We start from the raw sequence: 22,061 nt of genomic DNA on the forward strand, positions 1-22,061 counted from the left end.
TCCTGCCATTTGTAACAATACGGATGGGCCTGAAGGACATTATGCTAGGTGAAATAATCTACGTACAGAAAGACAAATCCTGCATGATCTTATTTATGTGTGAGATTATAAAAAGTTGAATTCATAGACTCATAGAGCAGAACAGTGGTGACCGGGGGCTAGTGCATGGGGAAATGGAGAGATGGTAGTCAAAGGGCATCGACTTTCAGTTGTAAGATGAACAAGTTCTAGAGATCTAAGGTACAGCATGCGTGGTAATGGAAGTATTAATTACTTTGATTGTGGAAATCATTATACAATGTATACATATATCAATTCTACTTTTTAAAAATCAAATAGCTTTTGCAGAAAACATTGGTTTTACCCACAGAGGAGGAAATAAACTTGGACTCAAGCTTTAAGAAGAAAATCTGACTCCAGTCCCGCAAGACAGACTACAGAGGTAGACAGAGTGGGACTACAGACACTTGCTGGAGATCTCGCTCAGTGCAATTACCTGGGACCTGACAGTCTCATTCATTCCTTGAAAATACAGATTGAGCATCTACTCTCTTCTCAGTCCTATTCAATGGGCAGCAAATGCAGGCAGACAAGACAGTGTGGTCCTTCCCTCAAGGAGCAGCTAATCTCCTGGGGAAGAGGTAACTTTAAGTAAACAATCACTCCACTAAACATATAGTCACAAACATGTTAAGGGACAACTTTACTTATCGAGGCACCTACTCAAATGCTAACACTTATTCACTATGCTCTTTTTTAAAAGGTCTGGATTGTTTTTGGGGTATCTTTCCCATATTAAATGATTAAATCCATAAGCTACCATAGAATCTTCAAGAGGTAGCAGAATATAAATGCAAAATTAAATACAGCAGCAGATCCTTGAAATTCAGGAGTAGATACATCTCTAGAGTGCAGTGAATCTTCAGTTTTGGAAGAACCACTAGACTACATTGTTATACCCAAAAAACAAGTAGATATAAAGGAATATGGTAATGGAATAATCTGTAGAGGAAGGCCAAGAGTGAAACTCACTCCTCAGCTTGGTACCAGTTCCCTCACACCAGCCTAAGTCAGCTTTGTGCTTTGTGGCTCAGCCAGTTTGCCACTATCTGCAGCTTATGGTTCTTCTGGTTGTTCATGAACAGTCAATCCATGGATTTCCTGAAATTCTATTGATAGTGCATACTTAAATGTAAGACCTGTCCTGGTGGTATCCATAAGCAGGAAACAAAGTCAAGCAAATACCTTTGAATACTTTAATACTCAATTCAGAATCCTTTAGGACTTTGCTCACCTACTCTGAGGATGGCTGGAATGGAGATCCTGGGTCTGTTATTCTCTGCCTTTATAGAACACCATATCATGTTAATGTCTATGAGAAATGTAACCCCAAATCACCACTGTTTCCACTCTAATTTCAAATTCTGCAACCAATCAGTGGGTGATTATTATATGCCAGGCACAATACTAGAAACTTCCACATACATTACCTCAATCTATTTTTTATTTCAAAAGCTAGTTGTAGGCATGGCTAAGGAGTTGCAACTGAATCCTAGATCACTGGGGGACTTTGCAAGGAATACACAAAATATTTTATACTAAGAAACGAATTGGCCAATAGTTTCAAATTCTAAAACTGTGATAAAGGCCAAGAGCTACGTGCCAACCAATTAGGAATTATGAGATTAAAAATAATTAACCATATAATAACTATTTCTCCATTTTGCTTATTACCACAGCCAGAACATCAGAGTCATGGTCAAAATCCACTGAAAGAGGAGAACAAACTAGACAAGGAAGGATTCCATTACAGGATATCCCTGAGCTTTCCAAGGCTACAAGATACCTAATGCACCTGTGAAGAAACAGTGATAATTTTTAAGTTATCACAGAATGCTAATCTCTGTTACTATTTACACCCTTGCTAAGTCTTTGGTTGAACTAGATAAAATTGCCATTTTTGTAGGTAAAAAATGGTGAAATATCGGTCATTTCATATGGTTCTATAGATATAACCACATATCAGGAAGGTTCCCTCCACCCACCCCAAGGGCTAAAATTAAACTGCTGAGTGATCATAAAGAGAGAGCACTTGACAATCATTCATAAAAGGAGGCAACCAGTAAATTCTTAAATCAAATCCCAGCAAATCCCTCTCAAAGGATTTTCACAAGACTGGTTATGCAATGTATGTAGAGGAAAAGACCAAATTGGAAGATACACTGTATCCACAGGCTAACCGTGAAAGGCTCTTTGCTCTAGTGAGGGTTTCTTCTGTACAGTCTCCTTGTAGAAACAGAAGACGGCCTGAGGGATACTTTAATTCCAAGTTGACTCATTTCAGAAAACCTCCCACTAAAGGTATGCACGAGTAGTCCCTTAGTGGAAACCCAGAATGCATGCCCCTTTCTACTTGCCTTCATATTCCTTCAGCATAAAGTATATGAGATGAAATTTTGGACAGGTTCTGCCCCCACACCCAACTCTGTGTAACTGATACCATGTTCCCATCAATGCGGGAACCCTCTCACCCATGAAAGCTACTGAAATAGGAAAAATCAACTTATCTCAAAGTTTCATCACCACTGGAGCTATTACTAAGAGCAGATTTCAAGGGTAGACAGGGGAATTAAGGATTTCAAATGACCAGATGGAAGTCTAGGGAACTGTGGATTTTTCAGGGCTCTCTGGCCACCTTTGGGCAAGGTACTTAATTTCCCTGAGCTTCAGTTTTTCCTTCAAAAAATAGGGATAATTACTCCTTTTTTGAAAGCCATACAGAGACCTTGCCAGTAGTTACTCCAGGCAAGACAGTTACTCCTGGCAATATTTGCATCCTTATGAAACATGAAGCACTGGGCTACATTCTATCCATACATTATTATATCAGTTAATTTTGATTCTTTAAATCCACCATTAGATAAGGTAGATATTATTATCATTTCTCGGATGGGGAAATGGAGGCACAGAGTGTTTAAGAGCCTTCTTAAGTCACAACTATTAAACAGCAGGGTTAGAATTTGAACACAATACGAAGTGTTTTGTAAGCTATGAATCCCTGTGCAAACATGGGGCATTAACAACCAAACGGCAAGTGCTTTGCCAGAGCTGAGGAGAAACATAACCACCTTGGTTGGTCATTTTTCCTGCCCTCTGACTTCAGCAATACAGCAAGGCAATCAGTAATCAGTCCATCCAAACCAAATCCAACCTTTACATTTTAAAAAGGACACTTCACAGAGGAAGAAGTTATTTTCTCAGGGAAGATATTTAAGTTCTTCTTTAGTATTTTAAATCTTCAGAAGCAAGAATAATTTAAATCAATATAAACATTTATAGGCCCTATTTCCAGATCAAAATGCTCCCAAAACAGTGATCTCTCAAGCTACCATATGCCAGTGCTTAGGATAGCTGAGGAAGCTCAGGATACTTATGAGAATACAATCATTTAGGGATCAAAAACCTCAAATGTATGCGGCGGGGTGGGCAGGTTACAAATGAGTAAAGGGGGCTGGGTATAAGGCAATAGGGAATGGTGGAGATTGTGACAAACAGCCCATACCTCCCTAAAGGGGGCAGTTGCTACCCAGTTTTAGCCAACTTTTTGCCTGTTGCATGTCAACCCACAGATCAATTTTAGTGAAATACATTGATTTTTATCTAACTGTTGGCATCCATTCAGTTTTTGTTTTAAAAGTGCCTCAACTTAGCTTTTTGGCCACCATTCTCTACTCTCTGCTTAAGTGAGCACACTGGCATTTGTCCACTGACCTGACCAGTTCCCAACATGCAGATGCCATAGGCTAACCATGCCTTACAAAGTGCAAACAGGAATTCCTTGCTAAGTTCCACTTCATGGCAAAAATTTTTAAAAAACAACACATATACCAAAAAAAAAAAAAAAAAAAAAAACAACCACCCCTTTGATGCTAGGCTGAAATATAAGAACTCCATGAAGACATATGCAGGGAGGTGGATCCAAGCATGAGGCCCAGATGGCTTTTATATAAACCACAATCCACATGGTTATAAATCACCATCCAATTTCTCTTTCAGCTCAGATCTGTAGCTATGTTTCCCTTCCCCCAACCCTAACCTCGGTCAGCCTCACATTTGCTACATTCTTTAACTTTCCTGAGCATACCATGTTGCCACTCACAACACCCCAGTCCCGATGCAGGTGTGTTGGGAATTTCTTCATTAAACATCACTTAGTGAGCGAGCATCTATCAGGGTGCTAGGCAGTGTGAGCAAGTGGACAGATGTGACTCCTGTCCTCAAAGAAGTTAATATCTAATGGGGATACAGGCATTTAAGCCCAATGTGCAAAATAATTATCACCCCAAATGTTCAGTGGAAAAAGAAACAAAGTCACAGAGGTTAAGTGAGCTGGAAGGGGTAGAGAAGGCACCTCAAACTCCAACCAGACCATGACCACATGCACAGTTCAGATCATATCAACTTGGAACATACAATAGTTCTAAGAGAAAATAATGTCTAAAGCAAGAGTGTCCAAACTTTTGACTTCCCTGGGCCATACATAAAATATGCTAACAATAGCTGATGAACTTAAAAATAAAATCACAAAAAAGAAAAATCTCATGATATTTTAAGAAAGTTTACAATTTAGTGTTGAGGCACATTAAAAGCCATCCTGGGCTGCAGGTGGCCTGTGGGCCATGGGTTGGACAAGCTTGAAGGCATCCTATCCTTTCCAAAAAAGCAAAAGGATTCCCTCATATTAACTTTTAAAATTGCAAACAACTTTACAAACTAATATATATTTAAATGTATGTTTGCTCAGTTATATCCCGGCAAAGAGGCTTTGTTACTTAACTCAGAGACAATGTGTCAAAGTGTGGTCACCAGAGCAGCAACATCATCAGCACTTGGGAAATTGCCAAAAAATGAAAAGTCCCCAGCTCCTCCCTAGGCCTATTGAACCAGAAACTCTGGGGTTAGGGTCGAGCAATCTATTTTAATAATCTCTCCAGGTACTTTTCATATAGAAAGTTTGAGCACTGCCATCGGAGACTTTACCAACCCAAACACCATTTCCCTTGTTAATGAAAATAATCTGTTATTTTGATGTCTCTTCATATACCTTTATCACTGAGTTAAAACATAAAATTGTGAGAGAAGAGACTGAATCTCCCATTTCTTGAGAGTAGTTAAACTTACACAGTGCATTCAAAATATTAAAATTTGCTGTGTCATGTCACTCCATTCTCTGGGAAACTCCTGGATTATTGGACCACTTCTTGTTGAGCTTTCTCATCTGCGAAAAATTAGCTGAGCACTTCTAACATACCTAGGCCTGTGCCAGGTACTGGGAATATAAACATTTTTATTGAACTGAAAGAGATTTTTAAAAAAACCATTCCCATTACAAAGCTTTGATGTTATTAAATAGCATATAAAATATGGTAAATCCCTCATAACATTTGCTTAAATGTTATGTCAATTACAAGACAAACATACATTAGTTGGGGGGAACAAAGTACCTACTTGTGAGTTTACATTGGCAAAGAGGTCCAGAAGATGTAATATTCACTTCTAATTACTGAGATGAAATGTGCTTGCCTCTTTCATGACAGCTCAGTATATGTGTTGGCCCACAATGTGGACACAATGCTGGAAATAAAAACTGTGGGTCTCTGTCCTCCACATGCTTCCCTACAGTGATGTGCTTTGAATGTACCATGCAGCAAGCTCCATTTTGAAGTGTTCTAACATTGGAGGCACGTTTCAGGAAACTTGGAACTCCAACGAACCCACATTTACATCAAAATGAGCCTCTGATGTAAAACTCAAATAGTTTACTCTCTGATGCAGCAAGGTATTTTGAATGAATTCCAGAGTATATTAGTTGCTTACTGCTGCTATAACAAATTAACCACAAACTTGTGGCTTAAAACATTACAAATGTATTATCTTATAGTTCTGGAGGTCAGAAGTCCAAAATCAGTCTCAGTGGGCTAAAACCTAGGAGTTGGCAGGGCTGTATCCATCCTGAAAGCTCTAGAGGAGAATCTGTTTCCTTTACCTTTTCCAGCTTGTAGAGGCCACCTGCATTCCTTGGATCATGGCCCCTTCTTCCACCTTCAAAGCTTGCAACTTAGCATCCACCAATCTCTCTCCCCAACTTTGCTTCTGTGGTCACATCTCTCTCACCTTCCTGCCTCTCCAAGAATCCTTGTAATCATATTGGGTCTGCCCAGATAACCTAGGATAGTAGTCCCATCTCAAAATCCTTAATCACATTTGTAAAGTCTCTCATCATGTAAGATAACATATTCACAGGTTCTGGGTATTAGGATGTGAACATTGTTGAGGATGGGTTGACATTGTTCAGCTACCCCACTGAGAGCATACTTTTTGAATATGAAGAAATATTTTGCTGTACCATAGTTAGAAAATATGTGACTTATAAACAGGGCAGGGAATGACCATCTCATGTGCATTCACTGTGAGCCAAGATGAGACCAGGTGCCTTTTATACCGCCCTCGCAACAACCCTAGAAGGTAGCTTCCATCATTATCCTTTTCCAGAGGAGAAGACAGACTCAGAGAGATTCAATTAACTTGTCCAGCACACATGCCCGTGTGTGGGACCCAGGTCTGCCTGACCCCAGAGCCCATGCTTATTCCTCTTGTCCTAATCTCCTTGCTACAACAGAATGTCTCATCCTGAGCCTCTGCCTATGCCTAGATGAGGGGCTAGGGTTACAAATGGAATGTTTGTCTTTCCATCCCATAGTGAGTCTTTTTTTCTTCTTTAATCAATTTCTTTACATGTGGAATAGCATATGTTAAGGGAGTAGACTCTCGAGCCAGGCTTCCAGCAAACAAACCCCAGCTTGCCACTTATCAGCTGTGTGACCTCAGGCAAGTTGCTCAACTGCTCTCTGTCTCTGTTTCCTCATCTATAAAATGGCAATAATAATTGTATATGCTCTCATAGAGTTTAGGAAGGTAAAATCAGTTACTACAGATAAAATATCAAAAACAGTACCTGTTCTAAGTGTTTGCTATACATTATTAAACGAAAGCATGGCAGAAAGTCAGGGATGAACGCACTACAGTGTGAGGGGAAAGAATGAGAGGTTCTTTATCACAACCCACAGTTGGTCCCTGGCAGAGCACATCAAATGACATCAAGGTCTAAGTTCTCTATTCTTTTTAATGGACTGTTATGAGAACAAAATGAGTTAAAACATGTAAGTCACTTAGAACAGTATCTTATTATCATTTTTGTTATCAACATTAATAAACTGGTGGTTGTGAGGGTGCTTCACTTAAGCAACACAAAAAACTCAACAAACTAAAAATTAACCACAATTCCTGAGAGTAATTAAAATGTTCTATTTGGGTCCTTTGGATAAACAAGGAAGAAAAGAATTAAGGAAAGACACTTCTAGAACAGCACTACTTATCTATTTCTTAAATCCTATAAAGAACTTCCAAATTAATCCTGAGTGCTCAGAGCACTGCTGAGCTGTAGATAATGAAATCAGAGTAATGGTATATTACAGTCCTCCAGCCACATGCACACATTCAGGCCAGTTCCCTCCTTGGTCTTTCCATCTGTCCATCTACCCATCCCATGTTTACTAAATGCTGACTATATGCCAGTCACTGAAATGACAGATGCTTAGGATACTCAAGTGAAAGACATGGTATCTCCCTTCAAGAAGATGAGTAAACAGACAACCACAAGAGAGTGTGTTAGGCTAAAAGCAGGCACAGGACACTTAGGGGCACAAAAGATGATAGGCACCTCATTATGTCAACTCCTTGAGGAAACAAGTGACCTGAATATTAAAGGTCACACTGCCCAGGAAGGGACAAGCAGGAGGTCACTCCTGGCAGGCTGGACAGTACTTTATCTGTAAATAAGTACCATGTACATTATCAAAGTACAAAGGCATGAGAATACTTGGCCTCTTTGGCATACCACAAGGTATCTGTTCTCACTGGGGCATAGAGTTTGAGTGGCCAAGTGGCAGGAGAGGATGGCACTCAGATCTTGAAGGATCTTCTATTCTGTGCTCAAGAGTATGGAGAGGGAAATGGGGAGGCAGTGGCAGTTTTAAACAGGCATGACTGAAGAGAGCGACAGATGTGGAGGTTCTTGCCATCTCTGAAAGACCATGAATGATGGCCAACACATAAGAGTGACAGTGGATGTGCCGCCCTGGGCGGGAAGCAGTGGATGCTTCCTGCTGATCTGGGCCCTGAGCTCTTTCTACTTTGCTTTAAATTCTAAATGGCCTATGGACTTTTCCTCATTCTTTTCTGGTTCTGCAGCATGTGTGTGCCCTTAGGGCTGTGTAAAAATAGGCCCGGGGCCCAGGGAAGAGGCAACTCAGTTGCCCAAGGATCTCAGACACTCCCCAGGCATGTGGCTAGCTTTCTGGCAGCTGTTGGGAGGGCTCAAGGTCACTGGGCCTGGAAACCTGATCCTGCTGCAGATGGCTTTCCCCTGGCCCAGGAGGCTCTGGAGAGAATGCAGCCAGAGGTACCTGGCGCCAAGGCTCTTCCAGGCCAACTCAAGGAGCTGTCTTTCACAAGGGGACACCTGCCCCTGTTTCAGCTTTTGTGTTCCCATCAGTAGGTCAACTCAGGCCCTTTCCAGAAATATTCTGTCTCCTCCCTTTTTGCTAGCTCTCAGCTAAGCCTAACTGGTTCTGCTGTATCCGCAGATGAAAACTAAGGAGAACGAGGCTTGGTGAGGTGGAGACTATTTTTATATCACCCCTTCTCTGTCACAGAGGTAAACACCACATCTCTGAAAATAGACTTGGGTTCAAGCTCCAACCTGCCTCTGCCTAGGTAAATAATCTGAGACCAAGAACAACCTTTTAAATCCTCAGTTCCCATGTGCAAAATATAGACAATAACTGCATCTATATCACAGGGCAGTTTCAGTAATTAAGAAAGCTCTCAGCACACAGTCTGATGCATAGTGAGTGCTCAGTAAATATTATCTCATTTAAATCTCATAACCCTGTGAGGTGGTGTTCTCTTCCACATTTCTCGTAGAAGGAAGTGAAGCACTAAGGCCAAGTGGATTATCCAGGGCCATACTTATGATGGGACTGAGCAAGACTGACCATGCTGCTCTGTGACATGAGATCTCTCAGGGGTTTCCTTTGAGTCCAGCACTATCATTCAGAGAGCTAGAGGAAAGCAAATGAATTCAAACCCCATAAACAAGCCCCCACCCAAAAGCAGGGCTGGCCATTCCTGAGGAATGTCAGTTTTTAAAACAATACTTAAGTCTCTTGAAAAATCATCACAAGAGCTAACATCTACTGAGGGTCACTCTGTGGCCAGCAACATGCCGGCACTTCATGTTGATTGTCTCATTGAAGCCTTAAAACAACCCTGTGGAGCAGGTACTATTACTACCTCTGTTATAAACTGGTTCCCTCAGAGCTTGAGGGACACACCTGTGTTTCAAGCCATTGGCCTTCCCAGCCGATGCTCTCAGCTGTGATGCCTTGCAGAGGTCAGAGGTAAGTAAGACCTAATCCGACTGTCTTTTTCCTAGAGGAGAAGAGACTGAGGAGGTCCAGAGAAAGGAGGATTGGAGCCAGGAGCAGAGCTGGAACCTGACACTGCCGTGTTCCTTCCTAGGCTCCATCCCACTGTGTCTCCCCAGGTGCTGGTCTTCTGCGAGGGGTGACTATGGTGGCCCTATCCTGGGCTACCTAACCCTATTTATAGCAGCTTTTATCACTCATATGTGGGGCTCCATGGAAGCTTTTATTTGGGAAAAAATGAGGGGTTCTGCTTATGGAACAGAAGTTAGAAAATTACTGCCTGGCTCTTCTCTGTGCCTAAGTGCAGATTCCTACTGTCTTAGGAAATCCAGTGAGGGCATTTTCCACAGAGCTCCCTGAAAGGATAAGGTAAGAAGCAGAGCTGTGCCCTACATAGCAGGAGCACCAAACCTGGGATCTATGGAGCCCCAGGGCGTGCATGAGCTGGCCTGTGGGGTTCATGATCTGCTCAGGTTGTATGCAAAATTCTGGGGTATATGCAATTTGGGGAGGAGAGACCTAGAAGATTTCTGAAGGGTTCTCAGATTTCCAAAGGGCTCCATGTCCCCCAAAACATGAATGACCACTGAAAGAAATCAGTATCATAACAACCGCCATATATTGAGTGCTGATTATATGCCAGGAAAATAGGGATAATAAGATCACCTGTATCAAAGGGCTGTTGGGAGGATGAAGTAAGGGGATATGCTGTATTTGTAAAGCCCTTAGGACGGCGCTTGGCACAAGGCAAACACTCTGTAAGCTTTAGATATATTTTATCACTTTAATTATTATTATCCATTATTATCATTTTCATTGCCTCATTAGTCTTCATGAAAACTTTATGAGGTGTGTATTATTATCAACCCACTTCATAGAACAGGAAATATGAGGCTTCAAGGAGTTAATTAGCTCAAGGCTGAAGCATAGCAGAAAAGGAATGGAAACCTGGCCAGGCCAGCCCCCAAGCTCAGGCTGGCCCTCTGTCTAGATGCACTGAGGTAGGAAGGCAGGCGGACTCCTTGAGGAGCCCAGGAGGAAACAGGGGCTCAGCACTGGGAGGCTCAGCTGACCCCAGGCCCAAGATCAGCTAAAGGAGAAAGCAGCCCTGGGGCTTTTTTGCTGAAAAGGCAAGCAAGCCTCCCGAACTTTGTGCTTCTCCTAATCAACAACAGAGAGCCAAGCGGCTTAAAATAATAATGATTTAAAAAGAAAACCACCCCCTGCCGCTGGCTATTCCCAGGCTCCAAAGTGAGCCAATGCCCCCAATGTCTTGAGTACAGTGAATTCAAGTAGGGAAGCGGGGCCGCCCCAGCACCCGCTGGCTAACCTCCAAGCAACGCTTTTCCTTCTACAGTAACACGTAACTCTGCTCAACACACCACTTGAAAGCCAAAGAGATGCCCTCGGTTGCCATGGCAATGTTAAATAGACAAAACATTTTAACCAGCTCTGACGCACACACACAAACTTATTTAAGGGCCAAGGGGATGAATTTGGTGGGGGAGAGGGAATGGGGTTGGGAGTGTTGTTTCTAAAGCTCTATCTCCAAGGATTTGGCCCCAAAAGCATCTGGGTCAGACTGAAACAGGGCAAAGGGCTCCTTAAAAACAAGCCAGGGCTGGGCTTGCTCCAGGAAAGGGAAGCCACTGCTGTGCCTCTCTGCCTTTCCTGGTGCCATATTTTATGAAGGCCAAGAGGAGGGCACTGAGGGTTACAAATGCTGATAGAAATGCATTAGGCTTGAGTCCTGGGGACAGCATCTCAGTTTCTCACCCAAAAGGTATGAGTGTTATGCTAGCCCACAGCAGTCAGGTGGACTGAATGTGCCATGAGCTTAGAAATCTTAAAGCACTGTGTAGATGCACATTAGTGCTGATATAAAAATATTAACAGCTGTTTCCAACCGGGTAGTGTTTCCATTTCCCAAATTTTATAGCTGAACTTCTGTTCACAGGAATTGACCCTGGATTTTTTCCTTTAGAAATCTTTGTTCTGAGGTTTCTTCCCCAGATGCAGGAAGGAATCTGTATGATAAAGCAGGCAGAGGGCTTGTCCCAGGTCTGAAAAGACCTCTGTGCCTATAAGTCTGCTGTACTCTGGGCTCTTCCATGTCCCTCCTTTCACCACAGGCACAGCAGGACAAGGAATTGATGCTGCCAAGAGGCTAGAAGAGCCTCACCAGACACAGTTCGTGGCAATTTGGTACAATCAATGAATGACTGTAAAACCTTCCTCTGTGGGATCCATGATATCCTCAGGTAAACCCATCCTCCAGAAATGGGTTCCACGCCTGGCTGTCTCCACTTGGAATCCTCTTCCACACATCATCTCTTGTGGTGAACTCTCTGACCTTTCAAAACTCACCCTTTAGAAGTTATTTTGAAGCCTTCCTTGCCCTAGAGGTAGAATGGATCCCACTGTGCCATGCACAGATGTCTGTGGGAGCAGCTGCAATAATTTATTGTTCTAATTGTTCTCTGGTCTCTTGCCCACTCATCTGAGTTTTTTGAAGGCAGGGATCATACCTTGTTCACCTGTGTATTCAGCTGGCCTAGCCCAGCACCTGGCATTACTAGGCACTCTGTGACTGCTTGCTGATTGACACTCTAAATGTACACAATGCCAAGCCCATTATGATTATGCCCTGCTGCCCCTGGAATCCTCTAGGCCATATCCCACAAATGTCTGCTTTCACTTCCCCATCTCCGGGAAGACAGCAGGAGTTAGACCAGAGAACAGAGCAGCTGGGCAGCCTAGCGGGTTAGGAGGAGTGAAAGGAGGGAGGAAAAGGCACCCTCTTCCAGGGCTTCTTCCTCCTACAAAGCTCATGCTCCTAACCCACCCTTTAGCTGAGGATACAAACTGACCCGTTGAAAACTGAAATAGCTCCCACTCCATTCCTGCTCTTAAATAAAGCTGCTTTCCTTTGTCTCCATTATTAAAGGGCCCTAAAGGTGTTCTATCTATTTTCTTTTCTTTTTTTTTTTTTTTTTTTGAGATGAAGTCTCACTCTGTCACCCAGGCTGGAGTGCAGTGGCGTGATCTCAGCTCACTGCAACCTCTGTCTCCTGGGTTCAGGTGATTCTTCTGCCTCAGTCTCCCATAGCTGGGACTATAGGCGCTTGCCACCACACCTGGCTAATTTTTTTGTATTTTTAGTAGAGACGGGATCTCACCATGTTGGCCAGGCTTGTCTCAAACTCTTGACCTCATGATCTGCCCGCCTCAGCCTACCAAAGTGCTGGGATTACAGGCATGAGCCACCACGTCCAGCCTGTCTGTTTTCTTAGGGAGTGACCGCATTAACTCTATGCTAATTTTTTTTCTGGGAGAGTCCATTACCCTCCTAAAAGAATACACTTCCCAAGTTCTCATCTCATTGTGTGTCATCTTCCTTCTGCCATGCTTGCTACATGTCTTCTCCTTTGGTATCCTCCAAACAGACAATATTTAGCAAACAACAAATGTTTATCATTGGCCACCCATATAAAGTCTAATTGTGAGGTTAACCACCTAGGAATCTAGAATTGGTGGCACACACCCTATGCCATATTCTCAAATTATACTTCCCATGAGCAAAGATACTTTAACTTTATATATGCTCATGGGTACACAGGTGTCCTATTAGCCAGAAAATCACCCATGCCTATTGAAAGAACTTCCTGTGTGATCTAATGAGTTTTGCCTTATGAACTTGTCATTGTTTTGTGATGTAGGGACAAGAACAACGATCCTGTTGTCCTTATCGTCATCCTATTCATTTCCTACCGAATGGAATGACTGTGGTAGAGGTTCTTACGTTTTCCTGGACTCACATCCTGTATGCTGAACTATTCTCTGCTAGGCTTACCACAAGACTGTGTTTGCCTCCCCACCCTGAGCTGGGACTAATTATCACGGACAATTATAGAATTTTATATTCTTATGTTCTAAAAATAACACAGTTCACACACAAAAAAAAACAAAACAAAGCAAAACAAAATATCACTGGTATGGCTGAAAGAGTTATGGAGAACCTGCAACACTGCACTGGTGCTATAGTAGTATTTATAGGTAACTTATTTGCACATAGAAATAAATTTGCAAAGAAGGATCTGAAGTGGCAATATTACAGGTTGAAAATCCCACATCAAAAAATCCAAAATCTAAAATACTCCAAAATCTAAGAGGCTAGAAGAGCATGACATGAGGCTCCTGGGAAGTGCTCAGTGGAACACTTTGAATTTTGTATTTGGGATGCTGTAAGTATAATGCAAAGATTCCAAAATCCAAAACATGTCTGGTCCCAAATATTTCAGATTAGGGCTACTCAATCTGTATAAGCTTGAAAGTAGACTGCAACAACAAGTAAATTCTCCAACAGAAGTGCTTAGAATACAGGTGCACCAAATAGAATAAAAGGTTGACTATCCACATATCAATTCTACACATGCATTATAATGGACTGGGGCAATTGCATCAGTATCTATCCTGGAGGGAAATAATGCATCTGTTTCATATGAAGATATGACTACATGTGTAGCATGCCTGCACTAAAATTAAGTCTTCTATCATCCAAATTTTCTCAATTATTAATACCCTAGACAGCTGCAGTAGCTGTAGCAAAAATAGCAGCCCAGCTTTTCCAAAAGTCAAAGCAGCCATGAGATGTCAGCCTGGGGACTTTCCTATGTAAGAAGTGGTTCGTCTTCAGATCAAATAAAACAAACAAAACCTTCAGTGGAACAACAACAACAAAATCTTGCTTCAGAATGTAAACTGGAAAATGACTCCTCCCCTTCCATACATACGCTGACATCTTTATAATAAAAATGTTTTTGTGCATGAAAAAAAGCCAACTCAACAGGCTGCCTATCTGCCCAAGTCACTGGGATAACCATTCAGAAAACCTAACAGTAAACCCAAGGAATACCAACCACTTTGGTTTATTCTGCAATGAGACCTATCAAACTGTGCCTTCTTACAGGAGGTAGAATGGGATTAGAGAAGTACATTATGCATTTTTTTTTTTTAGATTTCTGGAGGCAAATGAATGCCCAACAAAAATAGCTGTCCTTAAGTTGCCACCTTCATGTTTTAAATAGGTTATTAGTGTCATCTTAACAGACTCTGAAAACATATATATATTTCGTAAATACTCATGCTTGAAATGTGTTTTGAAGTGAAAAACTAAGCCAATGTTTTCTGAACTCAACAATGACCATGAATTTTAATTTAAAGATTATGTCCCAGTGCAGGACATGCAATAAGAAAAATAACAGATTTTTAAAACATTAGTTTTGGGGGTTATGTATAAAGCTATAATACCAGAGCTTAAATGCATCATGCCAGAGAGAATATCACTTGCAAAGGTTATGCTGAAAAGGTTCAAATGTGACTGCACATTTCACATTCCTGTCACAGTTCTGATTTCACATCATTCTAACATTTAAAGACAATCTGATCACATGTTCCAGTTTCTGATTAGTAAGATACCATCACCTCATCCGTGCCCGAGCACCATACACAAACAAATATTGATGTGGGCCTTTGAGGAAGCAGAACAACTCATAACAGTTCAAGTTTTAAACATGTATATGTTTGCACCAATTCTGCATAATTTGTATCTAGGAGCAAGGACAATATTTCATTTTCACTGTCTCAATATACATAAAAATCACAGCCATTTTTCAATAAATGCCAACAAATGTCAGAAAAGAAGAGCACAGCTACTTGGAAATAGCTGTGAGTTTATTAATATAATCCCCTGGAGTAAAGCATCTGGTATGAATGTTTTCAAGATGGTCAATATCATTTAGAGGCAGGGCTTGCTGACAGAACTCAAACATTTGCTACCTACGCACCACTTACCATTTGCGATCTGTTCTTCGGACAGCCATTGATGTCTTCAATCTTTTCATTTGCTGAAAAAGGAAACACAAGTCAGAAAAAATAAATCACCAGAGAGACACTTTCAGTAGTGATGTTCAGGACACTTGAGGCCAACCAAGTCCTAAGGCCCATAGCAGGGACTGTCCAATCAATGCAGGCATGTGAAATGCTGAGACACATCTAGCAAGCTTCAGGACTTACTCATCGAGCTGCCATCCTCCAGGGACAGCTGGGGCAAGGTCATCATCTAAAACAGAGACAACTGCATTGATGACAGTCTTGGAGTGATGGGGCATTGTGGAAATGCTTGGAGGCTGGGAAAGAGAGTGAGCTGTGATTATGCTTTAGGCTCTTGGAAAGGCAAACGCAACTGCCACAAAAGACGGAATAGTTCAGAGTGGATCAGTCCAGCTACAACTCAGCTCCCAGGGACAAAAGCCACAAATGAAAGCATCTCGCTCCATCTTTGGCCAGGCTAATATTGCTTTTGTTTGTCCTAATAACTATTCCCAAAGCACTGGCAAATAGAGAAAGTAAGAAAGTGAAACTTTATCACTTTCTCACTATGTGGCTTGACCAATGCCACACAGTAAGTCCAAATTAGATCAAGGAACGCACGTGTGTGAAGTCATAACAGTACCCAGCTACTTAGGGAAGTGATAGAAAGAGGTTGCATTGCATTCACGGGAAATCAAGTATTAATACAAAGGAGGATTGGCCCAGCTTCCCAGGGTGAATGCAGTTCATCATAAGTTGGTGGGGGGGTGTCCCTGACATGACACAGTCCAAGGTATCTATGGAGAGATTGTGTTTGAGAATACAGCAGCACAAGAAAGGCAGTAAACATGGTGGTTAAAGCACAGGCTTTGGAGGCAAAGATACGTCAGCTTGAATCCCAGCTGCAGAGCTTCTTAGCGTGTGACCTTAGGCATGTCACCTAACCTCTTTGGGTCACAGTTTCCTCATCTATAAAACAGACTTAATACTACCTGCTTCACAGGAGAAGCAACGAAAATTAGATGATGCGAGTAAAATGCTGAGCACAGTGCCCAACACATAGGAAGCGCTTTCGAAATGGTAGTATCATTAACCCAGTAATATGTATTATCATCTATGTAAAATACATAAACATTTTATTTTTGGTATCTCCATCTGAGTTTAGAAATTCAGCTATGACTCCATAGTAAAGAATTAAGGGTTAGCCTCCTCTCAAAGCCTTTATAAGCTCTCTCTGCAATCCTATGTCCTTACCCACAGAAGGGTAAGATAGACACACTCAGGCCTCTGTTCTCACAGCACCCTGTACCTGCCTCTGTTTTGTTCTTAATCATCCAATACAGATTTCCTTCTTTTCTTGTTTCCCCCAACTATGCTGTGAGAGCCTGGCAGACATGCATAGTTCACATCTGTATCCTTAAAGCTCAATAACTGCTTGCAAAATTGAATTCCCCAAATAAAATCATATATTTTAATCAATACAATATCTAAAACTTCCATGCAGAGAAAAGCCACTGGAAATTGTCTGAAAAAGATAATAGAATCAAAGTGTCCCAAGCCTCCAAAATTTTAGAAACCTGAACCATTATCTCAAATTGAATTTATTTTTTCTCTAGTGTTTCTATCTTGAGAGAGAAGTGAAAATTAAGAAGAAAGCTAGTGGCAGAAAATTGTTTAAAATCTAATCACCAAAAGACAGACTGGCTAGTATATATTCAGTCTAATCTACACCTTGTTTTTTTTTGGAACTTGCAGAAGTAATAGATGTTAAGGTTTATGACCCACCTGGGAAAATCCCAATCTTCAGAGATCTAACTGCATTTTCTCAACTCCTCTTAACGTAAGAACACTAGGATAGGCATTGTAGAAAGCCTTGCTCCCAAAAGAGGTACCATGAAAAGCACAAACAAGATGCCCACTGAATGGAATAACTCATGGATATTTGTTCTTCTGTTTATCAGCAAATATAATGAGCCAGAATATATTACTAGCATGAAAAAATAAGAACATAGATTCTTATCTGCTTTGTTTCCTACCGCCACCCCAGAGCTTAGCACAGTGCCTGGTACACAGGAGCCACTCAATAAATACTTGTTGAGTGGAACTAAGTATTCCACTCAATGGAATATATTCCACTTCTGAATATCTCAATGAATCAAGAAATCTTGATTCTTGAACATTGAGATGAATCAAGAATAGCTGCCTATTTTCAAGCAGCTATCCTTCCACTCGTTATACAGATGTACAAACTAAAGCCCAAAAAACTTGACAAATGGCACTCTTTCATATATGGGAAATTATGGCAGGCATGAGCTCTGACCTTGGATTTTGACAGTCAACATTGGAGAGAATAAATATGTGGCTTTTGAGAATCAAGGCCAATCAAGGTGTCTTCCAACTGGATACTCATGATGGCCAAAGTCATAAGTCATTGGATTCTGATCAATACCTAGTTCAACATTAGGTCATTAGTGCTCATTACAGTGAAGGATGGATAACTGCGATCCCAAGAAGTCATTTGGGACATTTTAAAGATTCTTTATATGCCACCTAAATAATGAAACCAAAGGGCTTGGTCTAATTACTCGTCTATTTTCTTTTCATGGTCCGTCACCTAAACCCAGTCAGGTGCTCTTTGAATTTAAATATCATGGCTCTTACAAGCCTAATACTTCTATTTTACAACAGTCAAAATAAACTGATGGGGTAGAGCCTAATTATAACCACTCTGAAGAGTACATGGGAAGAGATGAATCAAATGACTGATCCAAACTCAAAATAATAAAAACACAGAATGAGTTTTGGGCCTCCTAGTTTCCAGTTTCAAATACTTTAAATACTTTACTTAAATTCCCAGGAATTCCTATGGTTGTCATAAATAATTAGAGTGCTAATAGCAGCTCTGATTCTGCTGGTAAGAAGTAAGAGCTTGGTCTTCAAAGCTGAATTTATTAACTCAGGGCAGGGGGTCTTTGGCTGCATCCCAAAAGCAGATAATCAAAGAAACAAAGGCACTTATCCCCAGAGTCCTCATCTGTGATTAAAACTGGCATCCTTAAGTGCCAATGGTAATTTATTTATCCCAGCATATTCAAGATTTTCTTAGCCCCACTAATGCAGTAACCTGTCTACATGCAAGGTGACAAGTTAGTGACTGGAAAGCACTGGTGCACTTTCAAAGTAAGAATAGAGGCATCGAGCTTATTACTTTTCAAAAGACCTCCATTAAAGGATTCAGAGCATTTCAATATAGCTTGTGCATCTATGCACTTACCATCCCTGGCAGTTAACAATCCTGCCAATGGGAAGAGGCAAAAACTGGCTCCCCAGAAAGGTAAATGACTTACCCAGGGTCCCGCAATGGTAGTAGATCATCAGCAGAAAGAAGGAATAGTCCTACATGTTGTATGAATTTCCTAGTTGTGTTCAGAGGCAGCCCAAATGGTGGTGGAAAAGAAGCTGTTATTAGGTCTTCCCATTTCTAAGAGGAAATTCTCTCTCTCTTCCTTTGCTCCCTTTTTCTCCAGTCCTCCTTTGTTCATCTTTTCCTTCCTCTCTCCACTCTTATCCCCTTTTCTCCTACCCCTTCTGTCTCCCTCCCTGCTCCCCCTGCTCCAACCTCTTCTGGCATCCACCCTGCGTGACAGCTACGTAAGCAAAGGAGGGAGGCCTGTCTCTCTCTTGATTCATGCTGTTTTTCCTGGCCTCATAAACCTTCCTAATAATTCACAGAGATGGCACTGTGATGGGCTGGCCGGCAACTGCCGACTTGGGGAAGCTCATGACTCAAGAAGATAATCACACTAACAAGAGGCTGAACACACAGATCCAACCTTAGCCACCAAAGGAAGGCTCCTAAAAGGCAGCAGCAAAAGGCCCACTTTTTGCCTCATAGAAGATGATGATGGAAAAGTCCCAAACAATCCCACTATCTAGGAAGCCCAGCTCCAGGGGTGTCTAGGATAGACGAAGACTTAGGAACAACACATGTAAAAAGCATTTAAGGCTGGGCATGTGGCTCACACCTGTAATCCCAGCACTTTGGGAGGCCAAGGTGGGCAGATCACTTGAGTCCAGGAATTCTAGAACAGCCTAGCCAATATGGCAAAACCCTGTCTCTATTAAAAATACAAAAATTAGCTGGGCATGGTGGTGCATGCCTATAATCCCAGCTACTTCAGAGGCTGAGGGGGGAGAATTGCTTGGACCCGGGAGTTGGAGGCCTCAGTGAGCAAAGATTGTGCCACTGCACTCCAGCCTGGGTGAAAGAGTGACACTCTGTCTCAAAATAAAATAAAACAAACAAAAATAAAAACCAGGTCTTCCCATTTCTTTCTTTTTTTTTTTTTGAGACGGAGTTTCGCTCTTGTTACCCAGGCTGGAGTGCAATGGCGCAATCTCGGCTCACCGCAACCTCCGCCTCCTGGGTTCAGGCAATTCTCCTGTCTCAGCCTCCTGAGTAGCTGGGATTACAGGCACGCGCCACCGTGCCCAGCTAATTTTTTGTATTTTTAGTAGAGACGGGGTTTCACCATGTTGACCAGGATGGTCTCGATCTCTTGACCTCATGATCCGCCCACCTCGGCCTCCCAAAGTGCTGGGATTACAGGAGTGAGCCACCACGCCCAGCCCAAGGTCTTCGATTTCTAAGAAAAAATTCTTGTTCTAAGAATTCTAGTTCTTTGGACTACTTAGAAGTTTTCTTCTTAGAAAGGAAGAAGAAAGCTTCTTAGAAAGAAGACAACTTCTAAGATTTTCCTTGAAGTTACACATCTGATGTCACTTCCCAGCCTGAAAAATCAACTCTTTAACCACTGGCCTTTGTTCTTAGGCTAAAGCCCAGAATTCATTGCCTTATACCTGGTGGCCCTGCCTGACTTTGCCTTGCTGGCCCTCTGGCTCTCCTCTCCTCTCTAGACACTATTTTCTCTGCCGGGAATGCCCTCCCTGACTGCTTCGCCTGTCTCACTCTTAATAAAACTCTGAAGTCTTGGCTTATAGGTAAGTTCCTTGGGGAATCTTTCCATGACTGACACTCTCCCACCATCCCCACTCCATCATGGGTCGGGTCTTAGCACCACAGCCATCATCACTACACTCCTCCAGGTCCTAGAAAGGGGCTGTCTCTTAGAAGGCACAATCTTGCTGCCTGCAAATTTTGATGGGCCTTCATTTAGATATGTTTTCTTTTTAACTTTTCATTTTGAAATAACTTCAAACTTATAGAAAAGTTACAGGAATAGTGTAGAGAATTCCCATATACCTCATCCATTCTCCTTTTATTTCTCCCTCTCCTCCCCTTCCCTTCTTTCTCTGTAAGGCACACATAACATCTTTCTTCTGTGCCATTTCAGAGTAAGCCACGTAGATCATGCCCTTTGCTTCTTATGCTTAGTGTTTATTTCCAAAGAACTAGGATATTGTCTTCCATAGTACAACTATAAATTCTGACAATTTAACATTGATTTGACTCCAACATTCCAATTTTGCTAATTGACTAAAAAATGTCCTTTACAGCACTCTATTGCCCTGCATGGGATGCAGTTCAGGATCATGCTGTGCTTTTAGTTGTCACATCTCTTTAGTCTCCTTCATCCTGGAACAGTTGCTCAGCCTTTGTCTTTCACAGCATTCACATTTTTGAACAATATAACCCAGGTTTTTTTTTTTTTTTTTTTTTTTATAGGACGTTCCACAATTTGGGTTTGTCTGAGATTCCTCATGATTAGATTCCCTGACTGGAATACAACAAAAGTGATGTTATGTTCTTCTAGGGTATCACCTCAGGAAGCACATGACGTCCATCTGTACCTCATCTGTGATGTAACTTTGATCACCTGGTCATGATGTGATCTGGATACTCCACTTAGTGGTTACTTTGTTTCCCCTTGCAGCTAATAAGCAATCAGTGGAGAGAGATGTTGACACTGTGCAAAAATCCTGCTGCTCCTCAAATTTCCTCCTCTAGATTTCAGCATCCCTTGATAATCCTTGCCTTAACTCACATTTACCAGATGGTTGCAACTCCCTCTTCCTTTATTAGCGTTCTCCCATAGAGTCCAGCCCTCTCTTCTCCTCCACTGATGTATCTATTTTTAAATGTATCTATTATTATAAACTTGTGGATTCCTATTTTATCTAATGGCTATAATCCGCTGTTGTGCTCAATTTGTTTTGATGCTCGCACTGTCCCCAGATTGGATTGTTCTTTGTAGCCTTACAGGGAAGAGACACTACCAAGGGGAGGACTTAATAAAAGAAGAGCTGCTATGGTCTGAATGTCTGTGTCCTCCTAAAATTCATATATTCAGGTTTAATCCCAATGTAATGGTATTTGGAGATTGGGCCTTTGGGAGATGATTAGGTCATGAGGGCAAAGATCTCATGAACAGGATTAGTTCCCTTATAAAATAGGCCCAAGAGAGTTTGATCATGCCTTCCACCATGGAAGGACACAGTGAAAAGATGGCCGTCTGTGAATGAGGAAGTGGGCCCTTCCGAGACATAGAATCTGCCAGCACCTTGATCTTTGACTTCCAGCTTCCAGAATCATAAGAAATCAATGTCTTTTGTTTATATGCCACTCAGTCTGGTATTTTGTTATAGCAGCCTGAATCTAAGACATGACCTTTTGAAGGATTC

The 22,061-nt window shown here is 41.8% G+C and overlaps 1 protein-coding gene across 3 annotated transcripts in view; it reads right to left on the reverse strand.

Moving 5' to 3' along the window:
• Positions 1 to 22,061, reverse strand: part of NAV2 (neuron navigator 2) — a 769,613-nt gene that overhangs the window by 265,318 nt on the left and 482,234 nt on the right. For all 3 annotated transcript variants that reach the window (XM_012456498.2, XM_012456497.2, XM_012456495.2), the window contains one exon: positions 15,402 to 15,454. In XM_012456498.2, the coding sequence (XP_012311921.2) occupies positions 15,402 to 15,454 (53 nt within the window). The remainder of the gene's footprint in view (positions 1 to 15,401; positions 15,455 to 22,061) is intronic.

Source organism: Aotus nancymaae, unplaced genomic scaffold (genome assembly GCF_030222135.1).
Source record: "Aotus nancymaae isolate 86718 unplaced genomic scaffold, 86718_ANA_hifiasm-v0.15.2.pri h1tg000059l, whole genome shotgun sequence".
Classification (NCBI taxonomy): domain Eukaryota; kingdom Metazoa; phylum Chordata; class Mammalia; order Primates; family Aotidae; genus Aotus; species Aotus nancymaae.